Raw genomic sequence first — 23,658 nt, forward strand, 5'->3', positions numbered from 1 at the left:
AATGAACGAACACAAACAAGACAACATGTTTGTTTTAAGTGTTCGTAAACGTTCCACTTTAAGGAACGAAAACCCAATAAAAAAGTTTACAGCAGGGGTCGGGTCCTATGCAATAAGAAGGATTAACACACATTCTAGGGAAATGAAGCCAAGATTAACCATAAAATGAAATCATAAAATTTGCATATAGATCCGAAATGATTTGTGGAAATTTAGTAATTTATAGCATAATTAATGTAAACCCATTTCAAACAGATAATTATTATGCATTTACATTAAAACTTATGGCACCTTGCTGGCTGCTGCATGTATTTAAAAGCTATTAAAGAAGCAGGAAAAATCCTTTTTTTTCCAACCAAGTGTAGTAATGATGAAAGATTTTGACATCTACGCTAAAGCTGACATTATTATATTCTCATAAAAACATGAGACCTAAAAATCTAAAATCTATGGTTTAACAACCATAAATATGCATGCTGCACATGAGGTGCCTTGTCGACTGCATCCACCTGCAGAAAGATGTGGAGATTGAAAATAGCAGAAGGTGGCAATAATCCATTTCTGTTTAGCACAAACAACTTTGTTGGAAGACAAATATGGGAGTTTGATCCAAATTATGGAAGTTCAGAAGAACGTGCTGAAGTGGAACAAGCGCGCGATCATTTCTGGAAACATAAAGATGTAGTTAAGCCTTGCAGTGATGTTCTTTGGCGGATGCAGGTCCGGTTTCATTTCATACAAGTCATTATTTATTGGTAATGGTTATAAATACACAAAGTATGATATGTTATACGTCATATATTAATAAAATCATAACGAATGGAATATAGATCCAAAGACAAGACTGGAAACGGACCCTAAGCTAGTTCGGTACTTTTATAACGTTCCATTTTAGGCTGACGGTTAAACCAGTGACACGGTATTGCCGTTTATGTAGCGCAACCAAAGTACATTACCTTAACAGCCGGTGTGTGCCAAACAAACTGAAGAACCAAAGGAGTGAGTTAAAACTTGGTTGTGGTAAACATGTAACTGAAAATCTGAAATATGTACATATACTATAGAGCTAATTACACGGATGATCCTTGTGATTTACCCATAATACAAGTTTAGACTTTAGACCCTAATTTCAAAAAATTGCATGGATGGTTCTTATCGTTCACTCAAACATAACACGGGTAGTCTGGTGAAGTTTGGCAACCAGAATCGATGACCACAAAAACGAAATTTAGATCATAAGCGTGATCTCTATAATTTTCATTAACTCCAAAATTACAATTCACAATTCTTAATTATATAACCCACAAGCTCAGGTATATATACTAATTTAGATTTGAAAACCCAACTAGACAAGAATACAAAAACCATATCATATTCAAATACTAATTAGTAAAAACAAATCTAAATAATAATTAACAAATAAATTCCTTGTTTTACAAGTTGGCTTGACTTGTTCACCATGTAATTTATTCCATGCAAACCAAGTTAGAGGCTCAACTTGATAAACAAAACACCAACCCATCATAGGCTCAATGAGTCGGCCCAACCAGTCTCGTTGACTTGAGAGGGGAAATGACTAAAACACCCTTTATTTATAATAAAAAGGATGATAAATTTTTTTTTATTTTTTTTATGTTAAGGGTATATCTGTAAATCTGTAATTTATAATGAAACTAATAGAAAACTCAGTGTCATTTAAAGAAAAGACCAGCCAAGTGAACAATGGGGGCCTTCTGTGTCTCCTGATATGTTGGGACACATACAACATAGCCATCTAGATAAATCCATCTGAACCATATGTGCATTTAACTCTTAACTCTGCATTATATTACAAAATATCATATTTTATTTTTAAACGTATATTCTGTTTTATTATAAATATTTGTAAATTGCAAATGCTTAAAGTATACACCAAAATGCTTAATATGCAATATTTATATATTTGAACTTAAATATTTATATAGGTAATTTTTAATCATTTTTCTTATACGTTAGCGTTATTGAATGAACAAACATATTTTCATAACGAACACGCACAAACAAAAAACTCGTTCTTTGTGTTCATTAGCTCTGTAGGTATTGATGTTCATTTACAGCCCTACAACAAATTTTACAGCGTTGGTCCTTCTATGCTATATGGTCGCATGCACTACTAAATAGTAAACACAAAGGCCAAAATTCAGCGGAAATTGATTACATAAAACCCATTTCCAAAAGAAGTGAATTATGGTAGGACATACAAATTTATGGCACCATGGGAGTACGTGTTTTCAAAATAGATGTTGAAAGATTTTGACATCTATTAAATCTGGCATTATTAGGGTGTCGATATAAATGTGAGGCATGAATACATCATAAATCAAGAGTTTTGCAGTGTGTATCTACTTACAGAAAGATGTGGAGATTGAAAATAGCAGGAGGCAATAAACCATACCTGAATAGCACAAACAACTTTGTTGGGAGGCAAATATGGGAGTTCGATCCAAATTATGGGAGTTCAGAAGAGCGTGCTGAGGTGGAACAAGTGCGTGCTGATTTCTGGAAACATAAAGATGTAGTTAAGACTTGCAGTGATGTTCTTTGGCGGATGCAGGTCCTGTTTCATTTCATACAAATTATTATTCATTGATTAATGGTTATAATATATTAACGTATGATATGTCAGATAATAATATGCAGTTTTCAAGAGAGAAGAAATTTGAACAAACGATACCGCAAGTGAAAGTAGAGGATGGTGAAAAAATATCGTATGAAAAAGCAACAACCACATTGAGGAGATCGGTTAGTTTCTTTGCAGCCTTGTTAGCCGAAGATGGTCATTGGCCAGCTGAAAATGCTGCTCCCTTGTATTTTATGCAGCCATTGGTAAGCTTTCATGGTTCCTTATATTATTTTTGAAACCAAGACAAGAATGGAAATGGACCCTAAGCTGCTTCGGTACTTTTATACCCTTCTATTTTGGGCCAGCGGTTAACCAGTGACACAGTTTTGGCATTTATGTAGCGCAACCAAAGTACATTTTTACCTTAACAATAACAGGCGATCTATGCCAAACAAAATGAGGAACCAAAAGAGTGAGTTAAAACTTGGTTGTGGTAAACATGTAACTGAAAATCTGAAATATATACATATACTAGAGCAAATTACATGGATGAACCTTGTGATTTACCCATATTACAAGTTTAGACCCTAATTTCAAAAAATTGCATGGATGGTTTTTATTGTTCACTCAAACGTAACACGTGTAGTCTTTGGAACAATGGGTAAATACATTTGAACCATCTGTGCTTAACACTATATTATATTACAATCTATCATATTTTATTAAATTTAAATTTATTTATTATATCTTTTTTGTTAAGTCGGGGTCTCAATGAGAGTAAATCTCTCCTAGAACCCCCCCCCCCCTACGCAAAAACAACCTTACTCGGTTTTGAACTATCCAAAAAAATATATATCTATTATAGTTGGTTTCTCATTTTACCACTTGATCTGTTATAAAATATATAAAGATAATCCTTATCAACAGAACTCACGTGTTTGACAAATAAGATATTGCAGGTGATGTGCTTGTATATTACAGGGCACCTTAAAAGCGTTTTCCCAGCAGAATATCGAAATGAAATTCTACGGTATTTATATTGTCATCAGGTACGTACTATTATAATCAATATACGTATTTAAAACCAACCTGTGTGAAGAGTGACATTAACAGACAGTCATGCGGAATGAACAGAACGAAGACGGTGGGTGGGGATTTCACATAGAGGGTCATAGCACAATGTTTGGCACCGCTCTCAGTTACATTTGTATGCGTCTTTTAGGAGAAAGGCCTGAGAACGGCGCATGCACCAAAGCCCGGAAATGGATTCTTGATCATGGCAGTGTTACATACATTCCATCATGGGGCAAAACATGGCTTTCTGTAAGACCATTTTATAATCTTATTATCATTTAAGAAATTAAAATAAGCAAAACATGGTTCTTTTTTTAGATACTGGGGGTATGTGAATGGGCTGGAAGCAACCCGATGCCCCCTGAGTTCTGGATCCTTCCTTCATTCCTACCTATGCATCCAGGTTATTTCTCTAGTACTAAATGTATACTAAAAATAATATGAAGTACTGTTTTTTTAATTTAAATCTGAATCTAAATGCAGCAAAAATGTGGTGCTATTGTCGGTTAACATACATGCCAATGTCATACCTATATGGTACAAGATTTGTGGGTCCTATTACTCCATTGATTCTGCAACTTAGAGATGAACTCTATGCACAGCCCTACAAGGAAATCAAATGGAGAAGCATAAGACATTTATGTGCAAAGGTTAACTTTTTACTATTTTTACAAAAAGTGTTACGTTTCAGTGAACGAATACCTTATTACATAAACCATCAGTGTTTAAAACTCATGAACATTTGATTTGAACAATAATTTGCCTACCCAACTTATGACTTCAGGAAGATTTATATTATCCACATCCTTTATTACAAGACCTAATGTGGGACGGTCTCTATTTTCTGACTGAACCTCTGTTAAATCGCTGGCCATTTAACAAACTGCGCGAGAAAGCACTCCAAACAACAATGAAGCATATCCATTATGAAGACGAGAACAGCAGATATATCACAATTGGTTCAGTAGAAAAGGTGCATAACTTAACTAAATTATCTTAAAGTTACTCACGGTTTTGACATTTGATGATCAGGCACTGTGTATGCTTGCATGCTGGGTTGAGGATCCAAATGGTGTTTGTTTCAAAAAGCACCTTGCTCGAGTGCCAGATTATCTCTGGGTTGCTGAAGATGGAATGAAAATGCAGGTCACTGTGCATGCTTTTAAAAAACATTATTTTTTAAAATGTATTTCAATAAATGTTTTGATTGTTAATAAATGTACAGAGTTTTGGCAGTCAAGCGTGGGATACTTCTTTTGCAATTCAAGCTCTATTGGCTAGTGATATTACTGAAGAAATTGGCTCTACTTTAATGAAAGGGCATGAATTCATTAAAGCTTCACAGGTCTCAAAAACTCAGTAGAAATTGGCTCTACTTTACTGGAATAATGCTAATTATTTATTACATACTGTTTTGTAGGTTAATGATAATCCTTCTGGTGATTTTAAAAGCATGCACAGACATATTTCTAAAGGATCATGGACCTTTTCAGATCAAGATCATGGATGGCAAGTTTCAGACTGTACTGCTGAAGGATTAAAGGTATACTAACAATTTCTATATAGAAAATTTAAAAGGCATATTCTTATGATTTACTTACTGATATTCTATATTAATATCCTCAGTGTTGCCTCCTATTTTCAACCATGCCACCAGAAATCGTAGGTGAGAAAATGAAACCTGAACAACTGTATGATGCTGTCAACATAATACTTTCCTTCCAGGCCAGTTTAGATTAAAAAAAGTTCATATTTCTTAAACACGCATTCTATATCATCATATGTGGTCTCAAAATTGATTTATTCAACCGCGATGATAATATAGAGCAAAAATGGTGGAGTACCCGCATGGGAACCAGCAGGATCATCAGACTGGCTGGAGGTATATGTCTAAGTCATTAAAAAATTGTCATTAAGATGCACAAATATGATATGTATATTCTAAATTTATTTCTAAAATTATAGATTCTGAATCCTACAGAATTTTTTGTTGACATCGTCATTGAGCATGAGTAAGACTTTAATATAATTTTGGTGTTTCCATATTGGATATGATATGTAATATAAGTTAAACTTCGGACAAAAACTTATTGACCAGGTATGTTGAGTGCAAATCAACAACAATGCAGGCCCTAGTTTTGTTTAAGAAGTTATACCCCACGCATAGGAGAAAAGAGATAGAAAATTTTCTTACAGGTGCAAGTGCATGCCTAGAGAAAGATGGTTCATGGTTTGTTTCTGTTTTTAAACTTACAAGTGCAAGTGCATACCTAGTTTTGTTGGAACCAGTTTTTCTTGTTATGTTTTTAACATAAGAAGCTGTCCAAATTAGGTATGAAAACTGGGGCGTGTGTTTTATATACGGTACCTGGTTTGCCCTTGGAGGACTAGCAGCAGTTGGAAAGACATATGAAAACTGTCCGACAGTTCAAAAAGGTGTCGAATTTCTGTTGGGAACACAGCTGGAAGATGGTGGGTGGGGAGAAAGCTACAAATCCTGCACAGAAAAGGTAACACCACAACATAAATACTTTTTAAGTGTTTAAGAAGCAATAATAAACAAATCACATAATGTTTAGAAAAACAGAAATACATACCCTTGGAAGGTCGGTCCAATCTGGTGCACACCGCATGGGCAATGATGGGACTGATTCATTCTCAACGGGTTAGTTTTATAGTTTAAGGTATCTTATAAATTATAATATTACATTTAATCTGTTAAAATGAACAGATGGAGCGAGATGCAACACCTCTACACAAAGCAGCCAAGTTGTTGATCAACTCTCAGCTAGAAAATGGTGATTTTCCACAACAGGTAACTAGATAACAAAAGAAATTCAAATAAATGAAAAACATATGCTAGTAACTTAGATGATGACAAAATACCTAATGCAGGAAATGGCTGGAGTATTCAAGGAGAACTGCTTGCTACACTATGCGCTCTACAGAAATATATTCCCAATGTGGGCCCTGGCTGATTATCGCAAGCACGTGCTGCCACAACTCAAAGGAATCTAGAAGCATCATGCCAGTAACCAATTTTTATTTTAATTATGTGAAGGTCCAAAACCCAAAGTAATAAACAAAAAGTTGTTCCAAATATTATGGTGTTGCTGTGTGCTTGGAATGAAGACAGCATGTAATTACTGACAATATTTGTAGAATAAAGGTTCAAAAGAACAATATAATATCCCAGTTAAGTGGCGAATAAACATAGTCAAGAGAACTCAAAAACCTTAAACATACTAAGATTGTTTTGAACCGCTGTAAACTGAAATTTTTGAATAACATACACATGCTATGAAAATTGATAAAGCACCTAGAACTGCTGTAATAAAAGTAACCACAGACACGACTTTTGTGTGTTTCACAATGCCAGAAGGTACTTCCCAAACGATAACAGGTGAACTGGATCTAACACCCTCATTGGTTGATGAAAATATACAGCTTTGGTTAAGCGGGTCTGCTTTAACAATGCAATGTACAAACAAGTCAGGAGATGCAAATTCAACTCTTGTGTAACCGTGGTTTCCCAGTGGCTGCAGAAATAAATATAAACAAGTCAAACAAGACAAAGGTCCAATAGAAAACAAACAACTGTTGAATCATTCGCATACCGCATAGCGTGCATGCAATGGAATCTCAATGTTAAGCTCCCAACCGTTCTTGATTCTAGACAATGAGTCAGAGCTTAAATCCACATGAACCTCAACAACAGATCGATTTGCCCGCACGGTAGGCAACTCTAAATCCGTGTCCCCAAATGCAGAAGCACCACTAAACACTGCAAGAGTCAAATGAAAACAACATAACTCAAAAAATATAAATTAGCCATGCTAGTAAAACTGCTTCAAGGACATGCCCGTTTACTTACCACCACGTTCAGTAAGATGTTGTAGCTCAAACGGGTCAGCGAACACTCCAGATGGCAGTCTCTCAATAACTAAAGCCTCACAGGAGAATGTGTGAAACTTAGATATAACTTCTGGCTGGAATCCAATTTCAACAGACGAAGTTAACCGCCGGTGAGAACCTTCACCAACTAACCGTCGCTGCATAACCGACAGTTTCGGCATAAAACTCTCTTTGTCACAGAAGGCATGCGAAAGCTCGCTCGATATAAAATCTTGGAAAACGCGGTCGATTAAAGTATCATGTTTCTGAAAATATGCCTCTGTGATATATGTATGGCTCCCAAACTGAAGAGATAATTACAAATCTTATAAGTTACAATTGTTATATATGACCAAGATTAATAAAAAGGAACAAACTTTATAGTTTATAGTTTATACCAGCTCGGAAAATAACGATGCAGGCGCGTGCTTGCAATAGGTAATACCAGCAAGAACAGACAATATGATACCCAGTCTCAGGTGAAGCAGGAGTTGATATTCCATGAAACAACTGGAAAATTATGCAGTGTTAGTGATATACAGTGAATTTAATAATGATTAGTGAAGAGGCATTTAGTCGAACACCTGGTGTGCATAGCTCGCTACAAAGGAAGTTAACTGTATTTCAGAACCAGAAAGAATCAGCAATTGATCTGTGAGGTGTAAATTGTAAAGCTTTTAACAAACGGAGATTTATAATCAATCAAGCATCTGATAATATGTTGATGTTGCCTGGTAGATGAAGATCAAGATGTGGAAAGAAGAAAGGATCCTTCTCTGCGCAGCACAGTTCGACTAAATTAATAATCAATCACTCATCGGTTTCAGTTCGGTCTATTTGATTAATTTTTTAGTTTGGGTAATAACAAAAATTAAAATTTAGGCAAAACATGAATGATCAAAAAAGCTAAAAATATATGAAATATGAATGATACGGTTCGGTTAATTAAAGGTAAAAAAAAGTAGCTGATAATTGATTTCCGATTAATTTAGCTTTTGGATAATTTTGATTCGTTTTTTTTTGCCTGCTATTGCTCACCAAACGAATTGCGTTAAATTCACAAAAAATAATGTTCAACTTAATTAATATATGAATGTATGTAAAGTATACATAGTTTCTTTTTTATAGTGAAAAATGATTATGCTATATGTTGTGGTTTAAATTAAAAAATGTACTAGCATCATGTCACGTCATTGTCATGTAGGTCATATGCTTTATCTAACTTTTACTTTATCCATCACACATTGGGGTTTAACTAAAATATATAAATAAGCAAAAAAGGAAGAAACGATGGTGATTTGTTGCAATGTTTTCATAACCGGATCGGGCACTGAACCGGCCAGGCAGCCGGTTCAACCGATCAGACCGGCCAAACCAATTTGGCTTTAAAAGGGTGAAAAAAAGATTTATCAAAAAAAAATTATTTTTTTAATATAAAAACCGGTTCAACAGGTCCGGTTTTCCGGTTGGACCGGTCAACCGGTTCAGACCGGCCGGTTTTCTGGAAACCTAGCTAATTGCATAGAACCGGACGGTCAGTGAACCGAATCCCGGTCGGACCGGTCCGACCGGCCAGTCCGGTCCGGTGTTAACAACATTGATTTGTTGAGGTTACATGGGGCCCACCCCTCCTCTCTAATGCCCATTAAACGGGTGGCTCCCTCATGTTTAGCGGCCCTTTTTAGTGTTTGTGGCGTGATGTTCAAGGTGATAAAAGCTGATGTGGCAATGAACGTTAGCCTATAATGCCTAGTCTTATGATAACGATTAGTCCAAGATGATTCCAAACATTTTTGTACAATTTTATACATCGGTGTTTATCTAATAAGGTTTTGAAACTTACGTCTCTAAAACTAACTAATGTTTATCTAATAAGGCCATACGTCCACCAGGTTTTGTCCTGAAAACCAGAACCCACACATGCGGAAGCCTCATGCGCCAGGTTTGCTCTTGTTATATCATCGAATTAGTTTTTCGTCTTTTGGGTTATTCGAATTGGATTCCTTAAATTTGGACAAGCGAATTCAAACAAAACTAAAAACAAATTATTTGAATTGGGGTTAATACGAAGTTAACTCTCATTTTGAGAAAAGAAAAAGGATTTTTACAAGACAGATAATTAACAAATAGAAATATATATTCAAATTCGAATATTCAAGTTAGTTAGAGATGAACATTATAAAATTGAGTCAGCAGCTAACTCGGTTCAAAAAACAGAAAACGATATTCGATCTTGTAATTCAAAGTCAGTTTGGTTTGGTTTGAAGTTTTGTTTTCAAGTCCGATTCGAATAATGAATACCTTAAAGACATCACTTGTTGCCTCTAAGAACCATGGCAGTTATACAAAAGCAAACAATGGCATACCAAATAATAAGTTATTATTCAATATATAAAAGTTTACATCTTTACTTCAGCAGTACCAGTCTCACATTACACACTATAAAATCATAGCAAGAATCAATCTTTTCCATATACTTCTTAAATCTTTACACTGACATATCTATTTTTCAACATAGACTAAATTACATTTTACCAATTTGCCCTTCTACAGAAGAGAACAAGTTGTAAACAATAGTGCCGGACCATTTTTCCTCTCCAACGCCCGCAGCACGAACCTCTAAGTTTCAACCCGAGGCTTTATTGAGGGTAGACTTGTAATTTGTTACGGATTCCAAATCTCAATAGGGGTTGGTTAGAAACAATATAATCAAATCTTGAACAAATTACTATGATGGTATTTTCTTGCTTATAAGTGTAGGGGTGACAGACGCCAGCCCGATGAGAAACAAGGTTCCGATTGATGTGATGTCATACAAGTCTCCAATTGATTGCAATTCCCCAAGCGTTATTCCCGCCTGTCGAATTATAAATAAACATTAAACCACAAAACTAAAACTAAAAAAAAAAGAAATTAATGAAAACTTTAGAATAATACCTTGACGGTTACGTAAGCAGCTGGAATGAGCCCAATGCTAGTTGCCAGCAAGAATATATGATATGGCACGTTAACTATAGGCGAAGCAACGTTAATAAACATATTGGGTAGTGTCGGTGTCAACCTTAAAAACAGCATGTAATTCAACAACCCTTCTCGCCTTTTAGCCACCTAAGTAACCAAAACAAAATTCATCACTTCATCAGATACGGATAACAATAATAATAATTAACGAGTCGGGCATTTGGGCCTTACCTGGGCTTGGAAGAAAACCAACTTATCGGGCCACAGAGACGAGATGAGGGGGCGGCCGATCAAATTAGATAAAAAGTAGCAAGACGATGCACCAGCAGTAGCAGCAAAGACAACGAGGGCTACACCTCGTAAGACCCCAAAGAGAGACCCCGCGAGTAGTGACATGAAAACAGTTCCCGGGATCATAAACGTTTGCATGAATATGTAAACCGTGCAATATCCCACCAAGACTTGGATAGTATAGTCACTTGTATATCTCTCAAGATTATCTCTAAGAAAATCAAGAATATGAATTACAGGATTTTACAAGATTAAATATAGAAAATAAATTAAGCTAGGCCTTTTCAAATTAAAATGTACAAAAAACTGAACTACAAGATTAATATATAAAATACAAGATACAAAAGCATATGCTTAGTAGGGGTGCAAATGAGCTAATAAGCCTCTTTGCGAGCTACTCGAGAACGGATCAATTAAAAGTTTTAAACGAGCCAAGCCGATCCCAATCCTCAAATAAAGCTCCTTATGTTATCGAGCTCAAGCATAGTATGGAAAGATCATTCGGCCCGTCACCCCTTAACAACCCTTGTGTAATTGTAAGTTTTTAACTCTTTAGGACTTCTATGTATTAATTCACACTACACAACCAAGCTCGAGCTGAGCTTTGGCTCGTTTAAGGGTTTTCTCAAAATATATAAAATTTAAATAAAAACACATACATTAACCAATAACAATTAAGTCAAGCCCGAGCTTGAAATGATGACTCGAGCTTTAAAAAGGGAGCTTGAGAACTCGAGCACTCGTAGCTCGTAAGTCAAAATGATCTAAACTCAGGCTTGGCTCGTATACACCACTAATGTTTACTAACATAGTTGTTGATTCAATTCCATGAATATCTTTTTGTACATTAGATTTTTCTCAATGAAGGCTAACTTTATTCTTGGGTTATGTGTTTTTCTCCTATTATTTTATTATACAACACAGACATAAATGTTACAAATTAAATAATAAACAATTTAAAATTCAATCTAAAATAAACAAAAAACAAAACTTGTAACACATAACAGATCCAGTTTCTTAAAACATAAGCATACATACAACATACACATACCTAAGAATATGAAGATCTTCAAGTGTTGTTGGAAGTTTAAGAAAGCTGTAATCAGATTCCGGCAAGGTAAGATAAACTCCGATTAAACCAACGGCAAAACTCAATACAACACCAGATGCACACGCAACCTCCCTAAACGTTAACGGAAACTTTGACGATGATGATGATGAATTAACCTTCATTTCGCCATTATAATCGTGGCTTTGCATTGAAGTTGGTTCTTGATCCATCTAATTGAGTTCTTGTTTGATCAATTTGAGGGTTTCAGGTGACAAATTGGTGGCTTTTATAGAGAAGAAGAAGAAACCCTAATACGTTAATTGGTGTTCATGATGATGATAATTATGGTGGTGATGAGTTGGAATAGATTATTATATTGGGTGCTAATTATTATTAGTGTTTTGAGTTGACATTGGTGTGTATATTGCTTGAGTATATCCGTTTAATCAACTGTTTTTGAATTTTGAAATTAAATAATGTGGATAATAAAATGTAGTTATTTGAATAATTAATTATTTATAGGTAGCGATTGGATTGGACTAACTATATTTTGATAATGAAAATTTTTTTACCACAAAATGATAAATGTAAAAAAGTTATCACGCTTGGGTTAAATAGTATTTAGCACGAAAGTAAATTTTGTTACTCTGAAGTTAATAGGTAAGGTTTGAAATTTTTGTAACTTTGAAAAGTTAATGTGGTTAACAATAATTAGGAGTGCCGCACTTCCTAGTTAATTTCATGAACTTAGTGTCACTTAGTTTTCATGCATCACCTACCGGTATTCATACATCACTACCAACACTTTCAAAAGTGTGTGACCCATTTCTTCAAAATCACCATCACCCGAAGCCATGGTTCCAGTCGAGATCGGTCTACCCTCACCAAGAGTCATAACTCAACCAGAAGACAATAATGCGGAAAGACGGTTAGACCTTATGCTAACCGAAGAGCGCAGAGACTTAGCCGCAGCGCGTGAAGAGAACTACAAGAGACAAATGCAAAAGCACTACAACACGCGGGTGAAACTCTGCAACTTCAATGTCGGAGACTACATACTGCGTAACAACGAGGCTTCGAACCAGGAGCGCCCAGGAAAGCTGGCCCCGGTCTGGGAAGGGCCATACATTATTAAAGAAGTTCCGGGAAAGGGCGCATACCGGCTCGAAAGGCTCGATGGCACCCCCATCCCAAGAACATGGAATGGAGCTCAATTACGCAGATGCTACATGTAGATCAATTCCAAACTTGTAACGAACAGGCCTAGAGCCACTTCTAATGGAAATGATTCTCCTTATCACATTGATGCTGATAGCCTTACCTTTATACTTATGATCTGACCACACTGATATGTCGGTATTCACCGCATAAATAAGTGAGGGAGGAAGTAAGTCGTTGCGTGTGGAAAGCGACACAACCCGCATAAACACAAATAAACAGTAAAAATTTCTAAGGAAAAGATGAGGAAAACCTTCACGCAGGTCAGATATAGATGAAGTTTGGTCATCTACTAAGTGAAAGTGACGGTCCTACCCACACAATCATGATAGAGGAAACAGAACATTAACCTATTATCTGACACGCGTCGAAAGGTTAACTTATTCAAAACACTTAGAAAATTGCTAAGATAAACTAAAATATGCATGAGCAAATCATATAATGTTTATAAGGCAAGGCATTAACAAAACATTTATATTCACGATAAAAGCTGTTTAAACATTACAAAATGGCTAGGTATCTACCCGCCTACAAAAAGTGCAAATCTATCCTAACGGCTTGGAGGAATCTCAAGATTCAGGATTCGGGACCACTCCCTCCAAACCCACTTGAACCCGCACCATCAATTGGCTGCGGCTGTTCAAGGAAAGCTTTGAGAACAGCTAGCCCGTCATCAGCAGCAGCAACTTCATTCACCTTTTCCACGACCGGATGAGAGAAAGCAGCATATTGGTTCACGGCTTGGTCATAGGCAGCCTCAGTATCAACATCGTGTAGAGGAAATCTGGAAGGCGAGATACCTTTCTCTGCAAATCCTAGGCCAAGTAAGAAACCAACTTTCTCTCCATCCTCATGATAAGCGTTGAGGGCTATGCTCATGGCATCATCATAGGATGTGTTCGCGAAAATCCGATGCACAACCTACAAAAAAAAAAAACTTTTCTAAGTATAAAAAGCAAAAGGCAAAGAATAATTGAGCTATGCGTACCTGCGGCAACGCTTCTCGTAGAAGCCAATCCTTATTGGACAGAGCCTCTTGAAGGGTAGCTTGAGCTTGATCGCGTGCACGTTCGGCCTCATTCTTATTTAGGTTGGCAAGCAACACTTCCTTGGCAGTAGCCTCCTCAACGCTTTTAAGCTTACGCTCAGTGCGATCAAGCACACCCCTCTGATCCAAGAGCTCCTGTAGCTTCTTGGCGTCCTCCAAAGCCAAAGCCTCATGAGCCTGCTGAAGCTTCTCCAGTTTAGCTTTCAGTTCTTCATTCTCAGTGCGTAGAGGCTCAGCAACAGCTTCAGCTTTTGTGGCCCTTTCAGTCGCATTACGCGCAGTTTCCTTAGCCAACCTAAGTTGTTCATTAACAACTTGAGAAGCCTTGGAACGGGCCTCATGCCTAGCTTGCATTTCGGCCTCAAGATCCTTGAAGGCCTTTTCTCTCTCAGTAGCGGTGGCGGCAAGCTTCTTGTTTTCTTCCCTCAGCGATCGCACCTGAGACCCCTCCAAGCTACGCGCAGTCCTTAACTTATCGTTTTCACGACAAAGTAATTCGACACGCGGCTGCATCCGGGCGAGTAGAATTCGGAGCTCGGTGGACAAACTGCCTTCCTGGTAACTAACCATTGCCTCCCCCAATGCACCACTTGGAGCGGCATGGCGCGTCCAATCGACGCACTCTGCAGCCGTCCTGAGAGTTGTTCCTCGGCGGATATTCCACCTTGGGGCATAAACCTCATTGGAATCCGAAACTGCAACAACAAAAAACAGTCAAGAAAAAATGACTAAGGATGGATAACAGGCCAAAGTAACCCCACGCACCTGTAGGGTCGATAACAGGCCGATAGCCGCTAAACCCATCACCCGAACCTAAAAGATATCCATCCAAGAGGTCAAGGAGATGGGAAGGAGGCAAAGATCGGACCCCTTCATCAACAGAGGTAAGTCTAGAGGTCCCAACTCTAAACATACCTGAAGAACTGGCCAAGGACGAAGTAGTCGTTGACGCCGAATGTGACACCGTAGAAGTCACAGAGGTAGAGACCATTGGAGATGAACTCATTTGAGATGAACTCATAACCGTTGCAGTCGCTGCAGATGAGCTCATCGCAAATGAGCTCATGGAAAAAGTCACCGCCGGTCCGGTGAATGACGTGGTAAATATGGCACTGATGGTTGGCGAAGAAGTTGAATTGCTCAACGCAGCAACGAAAGTGGACGCCTTCGTCGGCACAGCAGCCATGACAGACGACGTCATAACCGGAACAGTTGCTTCAACAGTAAAAGCAACAGAACCAGTACCAGAAACAGACGCAGCCGCCTGGGTCATCGCCTCGGATAGGTTGACCAAACCTATCGTCGTGTGTCCTGAACCAACTCCTCCCGCACCACTCTCCTCAAAAACAGATAAGTCTACTTCTGCATAAAGAAAAACCTTAAGATATCAAAAATAAAGGCGGAAGGAGATGCGGAAAAGGTACACAAAAAGTACACTTACTGGTTTTCTTGATCTTGAAAGCCCTGTTAGGCGGAGATGGACCCGATGAAAATGGCCTCTTCACGCCAGTTACCTTCGCAATGCTTAGCGGCTCGGAAGTGACAGTCGTTGTCTCAACCTCTGAGACAATGGTCTCGTCACCACCACCAAGGTTCCTCGCCGCCTCCTCACTCTCAGTCTCGGAATCAGACTGATCCCCAAGTCAACGAAGGTAGCAACCTTCGTTTTGCCCTTCACGCTAGCCGCCTTCTTTTTCCTTACAACAAAAGGCCCATCTGCGGATCCCTCATCAGAAGATGACAAGATCAGAAGAATTCCAGCAGAAGTGTGAGCATGAAGAGGACGAGGATTAAAGAACTCATTACCTGGCCGAGTGGCGCTTAAAATCTCATGGCCTGGCGGGTAGACCTCTATGAACCTATCCGCAGTTTTCTCCAAAACGGGCAACTCGTTCTCATCAAGATCACGAGTACCCAACTGCGTTGGACCACCAGTCTCTCGCGGGTGCAAAAGCGACTGTAAGTCGTTCCCTTCTGAAATAAAAATGATAACAATGTTAGAAGGAAAACCCTAAACCAACACGAAAGACGGGGCGTACCATAAGGAATATAGTTCAAAAAGTATTCAAGAACGATGGGTATTTGCGGCGTCCCAGACCCGGCGTCCTTCCACACGCGACTCATCCCAAGCATGACCATCCCAGATTCCGAGAAGCGATAAACAGGAGTCTGAATCTGGGAAATCTTGGTGAACCACTCCGTCTCCTGGTAATTGGAAGCCGGAAGATTAGGAAGTGCCCTCCCATTCTTGAACGTCATCGCAATGGGAACGACACGAGCGGAAATATAGAAAAATTCACGCTTCCAAGAACGAAGACTACGCTCAGTAGTACAGATCTTCAAACCCTTGATCCGAGTGACAAGGGTATACCAACCCTGGATGCACCTCCAAGTATAGAAGGTCATCAGGCGGTCGACTCGAGGCTCGATATCCAAAATACGGCACACCCATTCGAAATGGCGAACTTTAGCAATTGCCATTGGGTGCACCTCTGTCAAATGAACACCGTGTTTCTCCAAAACACGGTATACGAACTTCGTTAATGGGAATCTTAGATTCCCATATATGAAGAACGAAGCGTAAACCCCTATCTTGCCCTTAGGGGCGTCGTATACCGTCTGGTTGGTCTCCGGCAACTCCGGCTCATAGGGCTCCAGCATGAATTTCTTGACGATGTAATTGTATACATCGAGAGAAAGAGTACACTGACACTCACCAGCAGTACTCTTATCGTCCTTATCGGACGTTGACGTCGGGTTCTCGGGGAAAACGTCGGACTCTTCGACGTTAACCTCTGGGTCATGAGAAGAAGAAGACATTTTTTAATGTTAAGGATGAAAGAAAGCGGTTTCAGGAGAATGCTCGCCGGAAAAGATGAGAATTCGCCGGAAATCGCTTAAAAGAAAAGGAAGAGTGAAGTGAAGATAATGGACGAAATACACCCTCTCCACCTTATATACTCATCGCAATGAATGCGATGAATTTAACGCGAATGAGAGAGAAAGCGTAGGAGCAATGACACGGCGACACGTGTGGATAAAGCAAGCTGGCAACAGATGTCAGAATGGCGCGTGCCATGAAACTCGCGCCCACGCGCCTGAAAAAGCGTTCAGATTGACCACATACTGTCACGTCGTCACAACTTCCTGCACATCCTGAAACCGTCAGAAGACGCCAACGTCCTTTCAACCGATTGGACTGTCCTTATCCTTTCACCAACCCTCCGAATTTCAAAAAGATTCAAAAAGATTCAAAAATAAGAGGGAATATACCCCCTTACCTTGGAAAGCAAGAAACCATAAGACAAGTGCGGGTACAGTGTAAAGGCGAAACCCTTCACATACTTAGCACTTGCAGGGAATTGAAGCCAAGAAGATCGATCTTATGGGCCATGCTTGCGGAAAGAGAAATAACACCCCCGCATGGCGGGAACGTTGAGAACTAGATTGTTTGAAGCTTCAAGGTGGAATTGGTTGTTTAACATAACTGATCACTATGTCTAAAACTACCAAAACCTCGTGGAGAATCTACACAAGTGAAACTCAACGCTCCCGACTTGCGAAGAGGTTACACACCTACCCGCATCATACCCAAAGATCAGGCAGAAAAGTCGGGAATTTTCTGCAAGTGACATTAGGAAAACTGCGGGAAGAATCCCCACGGAGAACCTTAAAAAACGAAAACCCCTTTTTAAAGCCCCTTGCTTAAAGTCCAAAAGTTCCCCTCACTTATTAACAATTCATGAGAAGAACAATGGACTGGGGGGACTTGAAGAGGTAGGTTCCCGCAAAGCCCAGTTGGACCCACAAGACTCACCTTGAAGAGGTACGTCTACGCAAAGACCAACTGGATCCGCAGGACCCACCATGCTCAGAGAGATGAAGACCTTACACGCAGTAAGCCAGCTGTCCCCGCAGGAAAGCCTCCCTTGGTACAGTACCCTGCCTGTCCCCGCAGCTGTGGGTACAAGCCAAGAAGGAAGGCTACCCGCACTAACAGTAAGGCTACACGTATAAGGCACTAACTCTTATACTTCAGTAACGTCACCTGAAGAAGGAATGAGTAGGGCGGGAATATTCCCGCCCAAAAGAGCCAGTCTGTACGCTTCTAGAAGATCTTTTGTATTATACCTACTAAGATATGGACAAATAGACAAGATCTGACAAAAGCAACCCATGAACCAATCACAGGGTGACAGCTCACTGACAATAGTACGAGGAGGAGCACGCTCCAGTACAAAATGTCACTATCAGCCGCTGCCTACCCACCAACTCCCATCATGGCACGAACGTAGCCCATAGTTGGTGAAAAAGGAATATTATATACAGCTGGCCGTACCTGCTTGGAAACCTACCTTCGGCTATAAATACTCCAACACCTTGGAACGGTATCATTATCTTCTCTCTAGCTATTTCTCTCTATATACACTTATATTTAGAGCAACCTAGTCTGATTCTCACGCCGGAGGGTGGTCACAAGGATGAACCCCCCCCCTTCTCAGTGACGAGCTTACGGTGTCTGTTTTGTAGGTTGAGAAGAATAGCCATCTTTGCCGGACCTAACCCTCGTGGGAAACATCTACTTAACCCTAAGATTATCCTTAATCTGTCGGGGTCATCTAGTGTTTCTTCACTTAGTTTTCATGCATCACCTACCGGTATTCATACATCACTACCAACACTTTCAAAAGTGTGTGACCCATTTCTTCAAAATCACCATCACCCGATATCGACTAGAAAACTATTTCATACTTGTTATTTTGTCACTTTATAAGACTAGTTTGTTTATGTTTTGCCTGTGATTGTTAATATTCATCTAATTAATGGGCTGCAAGGTACAATGTCATCTTGCTAATGTGTAGCATTTCAAGTGTTTGGTTTTGTGATTGTATTTAATCTTTAAATGATCTTTATTGGAGTTTTTTCTTATCAAGTAAAACTTTGGTTCTGTTTCCTAATTTGATGATTTTTTTTATCTATATGTGAGGAAAATTGATATGCTTAATGGCAGGGCCGTCTTTGAGGCATGGCAGGGTGGTCGACGGCCACTGGCCCAACACCTTGCTAGGCCTGAAATTTTTTTTTTCAAAAAAAAATATATGTATTTTTATCAAAAACATGTGTATAATCAATGTTTCAACACAATTATATAACCACTATCTTGGTCTAATGGTAAATGGGTATAACATCTAACCAAAATGTTGTAGGTTCTAGTCTTATTTGAGACAATTTAAGCTTATTTTTATACAAAAGTTTTCCACACAACTTAAATCATAATCAAATAAGCTCATTTATAATTAAATTGTTTAAACCCAACAAAATGTTTCTTTTACTTAAGGCTCAAAAAAAAAGTTTGCCTTTGGCCCAAAAATTTTTTCGTCTTTTCGGAGCCGGCCCTGCTTAATGGAGTCACTGTAGTAAGATTTGAGAAGGTGAAGAATGAACTGCTTAATGGAGTCACTGTAGTAAGATTTGAGAAGGTGAAGAATGAACATATACCTGATGGAAATCATAACGAGCTTGTCTCAAAAGTCAAAATGTCCAATAATCGAGTTAGGCTATAAACACCTATCAATGTTTGTATATTTACTCAAGTGAAGATAACTTGGGTATTTGACATTTTAAATTGAATGTTTTATATTATTTTGAAATATCAATAAATGCTTAAATTTATAAAGTATGAACACTATTAGAAAATTTAAAATAGAAAATGGCTTAAACATAAAAAATAAAAATAAATATATTGGCCGCAAAACGGTCACAGGTCATAAATAGAGTGAAAACGAGCCGAGTCAAGGCCGAGCTCGAGGAGCTCGGCTCGTTTTGACTTACGAGTGCTCGAGCTCGACTCGTTACGAGTTCTTTTTCTAAAGCTCGAACTCAGCTCGCGAGTTGTTTTTTCAAGCTCACGTTTGGCTCATTTATTAATTAATTAATATACGATTTCAATTACTTTTTGTATATTTTGAGAAAAGCCTTCAACAAGCCTAAGCTTGACTTGACTCAACTCGGGCTCGAGCTCGTGCAGTACTAGGCTCGAGCACGAAAAAACTCAGGTCATTTGCACACCCGGTTTATAAATGGCACGCGGTCGCAAAACCAATACGGTGGCAATTTTGTAAAATGCAAGGCGTCGAAAAAATGTCGTAAACAGTCTAGTCGCAAACCCATCTATCAAATCCAGGACTAACACAATCAATGTCTAACAATTAACAACCATACTTAAGGTATATATTAACAAAGCATACTGCAACATATGCATGTAAACAGAAAAACATAACAGGATATGTGTACTGTCTGTCTACAACCATCCACTCAGGTGATCTGTCTGAGTATTCACATGACAACTATGCTGTCAGTTTACAAAGACAATCACAAACCAATACCTAACATACATTCACACTTGGATTAATCCCCCTAATTAGTAGTAATATTAGCAAGTATAAGCCCATCAGTTACAAACAACAGAAACGAATTGAACAAACACACTACAGTATGGGGCAAAATAACAATCTATCATCATTCAATAAGCAACAAAATTCATTGATCAAAGCTGTCTAACTGAAAATATAATATGCCCTATAAAGAAACTTATACCTTCCTACAGACTTTAGGAGAAACCGAAAATCATCTGTCTCCAAAGTAAATCGCCATCAGGGGAGAAAGCGAAAGTAAAGAGCCCTATTCAAAACCCCTTGTACTAACAGCAATGCGTCCCTTCGACCAACGATCAAGAATCTGCTTTCGTTTAAGCAAACCCGACCGCGATATTCCATCCCCACACGCGCTACCAGACCCTCCTTTCGGGTTCGCCTTTCTTCTAACCAGACGGAACATCATGACACACTGCATCCTCACCAAATCCACCATTATTATTATTACTGTTATTACTACTATCCACCAATTTCATCAATTCTTTTTCACAGTTAAACAATCTATCCTCTTTCTTGTTCAACACATCCCAAAAGAAATCCGTCATCACCGACTCATAACCGGGCATCTTCGCATACCCCGGGAAGTAGTTAATATCAATAACCAAGTACCTATTCCCAACCTTAACATCCCTAATCATATCAAAATTAAAAAGATGCAGCTTCATCGCCTTCCGCAGCCCACTCGCGATATTAATCACCAAACTCATCGGCGGCATCACAACATCCTCCAATTCCAAATCCAACATCTTATAATACCTATCATCACTCCTCTCATCCGACGTCACATTCGACACCTGCGAAAACGACAACGAACCACTCAAACCCCTCAACTTCTCCTCACTAATATCGGGCAACGACTTCCGCTTTACACATTTCACATACTGCCCAACCACATACACTTTGAAAATCACCCCACCATGGTTCACAAACTCCTGCACCACCGTCGGGCTTTTAAGCGTTTCGAAACCCTCGGTATCGAAAACCAACAACATCTTATGCGATTTCGCACTCCCGTCCGCCACCAACGGCTTCGCAATCACCGGAAACTTCAAATTCATATCCAAACCCAAATTCACACCGTTTTCTTTCAATCTCTCCGGTTCGTACACCGCAACCTGCTTCGGAATCCCAAACGACGCCGTTTCACCATCTTTTAAATCCTCAATCTCTTCAACAACATCCAGCATTGAAATCCGATTGTGTAAGCGTTCAATTTGATCCGGGAAATCAATAACAACGGCGTTAGGGTTAGAAACGGAGTACTGACGGAGCTGTTGGCGCCATTCGTCACCGTGTAACTTGTGCAGCACGCAATCAAACGGACCTTGATCCAGTAACGGCTTGTCAGTATCGATTTGAACGAGATCGATACCGCGTTGGTTGGCTAAATTGACCAACGAGTCCTGAATAAAACTCTTTTGTTTCTTCAGTAACAGTGCGTAGCCTATACTGAATCGCTTCGTCGTCATTTAATCCAAATACAAACTCATAACAACAGAGGTTTTGGTTTTGAAGTTAACGGAGTTAACGGAGAGTGTGTGGGTATTTATAGGGGTTTGAGAAGGGGGGTTGATTTTGGTGGATGGGGTTAACTATGGTTAAGAGGTTGGGGAGACCACGTGGCATATTCTTTTGGAAAATATACGGATTCCGCCGCACTAGTGAAGTAGTGAGTGACTGAGTGTCGGGGCTTAATAATAAAAAAAAATAAAAAATTAGTTTTTGCTAAAAGTGGGAATGTGTTAGGCTGAGGGGTGTGGGGGGCGTGAGAGGGGGCGCGAGCCAATAATATTGTGACGTGTGGCAGAGAGAGAAACTTGATAAGATGGGTGTTGGAGCCCCCGCTCGCGCCCCTGGCCCTGGTGTGGAGGGGCGCGAGCAGGGGGCGCGAGCGGATTTTTTTAACATTCCCAACGGCTATATTTAACATTCCCAAGCTCTTTCTCGCGCTCTTCCCAGCCGCTACCATTCTTGCGCCCGCCTGGAAATCCGCGCTCGCGCCCCTCTCGCGCCCCTCTCGCGCCTCGGTGGTGTGGTGCTCGCGCCCCGGGGCGCGAGCGGATGGCCTCACGCGCCCTTTCTCGCGCTCCACACCCCTCAGCCTTATGGTGGCCGTTGGTGACTATGCTTTGGATGAATGAAGGGATGTGGATTGTGACACGTAGTTTTGGTTGTCAAAGGTGTTGCTCATTTAATATGAGATTACCTTTTAGAAAATGGTATATTGGTTTTTTTCTTATTAACAGGAAATATTATTATTTTATGAGTCTCATACGACTTATGTGTCGGTTTCTTCTTATCACATGACATGTATAACACGTCAAAGAGATAGGTTAGCAAAAACGTCATACAAGTCAAGTCTAATTAGAGCTACCAGTTAATCACATAAGAACTTCAGTCATGTGTCCCATCGATGTGTCAGGCAGGGGCGAGAGTGGGGGTGGGTGGGGGGAAGGGGGATAAAGAGATGCCTAGGACGAGACTTAGGCCAAATTCGCTTCTTAAGGACGAATGATGCATGCTATGTATGGATGAGTGGGAACAAATAATGACAAAAATCACTTTGGAAAATATGCTTTAACTTTTGCCATGGTGATAGTTTAATTAGGAAGCGGGGGGTCAAAGTATTAGCTTTAAAGATGAGTTAATGTAAAGTTGCGGTGAGGTGTCGAAGAATTCAACGATAATTAGAACGATCATAGAAACAACAAAAATGAAATAGAGAATATAAAGAGGCGGAATTCATGTAACTAAAGGTGCATATGAGTGTCTTCAAAAATTACAATATGTTAGCCTCAAATATCAAATGTGTTGCATATAAATTAATAGTTAAGATCAAAATCATAAATTATAAAAATGAGTCAAAACTGTAATATGATACTATCACAATTAGCATTCAAGTAATCTAGTCCCTATTTTATTAAAATTTGTACGTGTGTTTTATGAGGGCGGTAGTCACAAGTCATTGTTTTAATGTCAAACTCAACTCGTTTATTATTTATTAATTCATTTATATACATTTTTAATTATTTAAAAAAAAACTTTTAAAGCGTAAGCTCGGCTTGAGACTGTGTACGATACCTTA

General features: G+C 39.1%; 3 protein-coding genes and 1 pseudogene across 3 annotated transcripts; 1 reads left to right on the forward strand and 3 right to left on the reverse strand.

Annotated features, from left to right (window-relative positions):
• The first annotated feature begins 351 nt into the window (after positions 1 to 351).
• Positions 352 to 6,743, forward strand: LOC143575054 (beta-amyrin synthase 1-like). The gene is made up of 18 exons (XM_077059514.1): positions 352 to 720; positions 2,680 to 2,865; positions 3,562 to 3,651; positions 3,737 to 3,925; positions 3,995 to 4,079; positions 4,160 to 4,326; positions 4,461 to 4,649; positions 4,709 to 4,822; positions 4,902 to 5,021; positions 5,097 to 5,219; positions 5,303 to 5,401; positions 5,502 to 5,558; positions 5,642 to 5,688; positions 5,775 to 5,906; positions 6,009 to 6,186; positions 6,264 to 6,341; positions 6,408 to 6,491; positions 6,572 to 6,743. Exons 1-18 carry the CDS (start codon positions 520 to 522, stop codon positions 6,692 to 6,694), a joined length of 2,262 nt encoding a protein of 753 aa, XP_076915629.1. The 5' UTR covers positions 352 to 519; the 3' UTR covers positions 6,695 to 6,743.
• A 163-nt stretch (positions 6,744 to 6,906) lies between these two features.
• LOC143575050 (uncharacterized) lies at positions 6,907 to 8,343 on the reverse strand. Its single transcript, XM_077059513.1, has 4 exons — positions 7,969 to 8,343; positions 7,551 to 7,875; positions 7,294 to 7,460; positions 6,907 to 7,215 (listed from the first exon to the last, which is right to left on the reverse strand). The coding sequence occupies exons 1-4, from the start codon at positions 8,071 to 8,073 to the stop codon at positions 6,922 to 6,924; spliced, it is 891 nt and encodes a 296-aa protein (XP_076915628.1). The 5' UTR covers positions 8,074 to 8,343; the 3' UTR covers positions 6,907 to 6,921.
• Positions 8,344 to 9,987: 1,644 nt separating this feature from the next.
• Positions 9,988 to 12,321, reverse strand: LOC143575067 (putative membrane protein At4g09580). The gene is made up of 4 exons (XM_077059524.1): positions 11,874 to 12,321; positions 10,763 to 11,033; positions 10,508 to 10,678; positions 9,988 to 10,427 (listed from the first exon to the last, which is right to left on the reverse strand). Exons 1-4 carry the CDS (start codon positions 12,101 to 12,103, stop codon positions 10,299 to 10,301), a joined length of 801 nt encoding a protein of 266 aa, XP_076915639.1. The 5' UTR covers positions 12,104 to 12,321; the 3' UTR covers positions 9,988 to 10,298.
• Positions 12,322 to 20,226: 7,905 nt separating this feature from the next.
• LOC143575068 (inositol-tetrakisphosphate 1-kinase 1 pseudogene) lies at positions 20,227 to 22,232 on the reverse strand (annotated as a pseudogene).
• Between the last annotated feature and the right edge of the window lie 1,426 nt (positions 22,233 to 23,658).

This window comes from Bidens hawaiensis, unplaced genomic scaffold (genome assembly GCF_021521415.1).
Source record: "Bidens hawaiensis isolate Kalapana, Puna unplaced genomic scaffold, B.hawaiensis_p1.1 tig00027291_1, whole genome shotgun sequence".
Taxonomy (NCBI): domain Eukaryota; kingdom Viridiplantae; phylum Streptophyta; class Magnoliopsida; order Asterales; family Asteraceae; genus Bidens; species Bidens hawaiensis.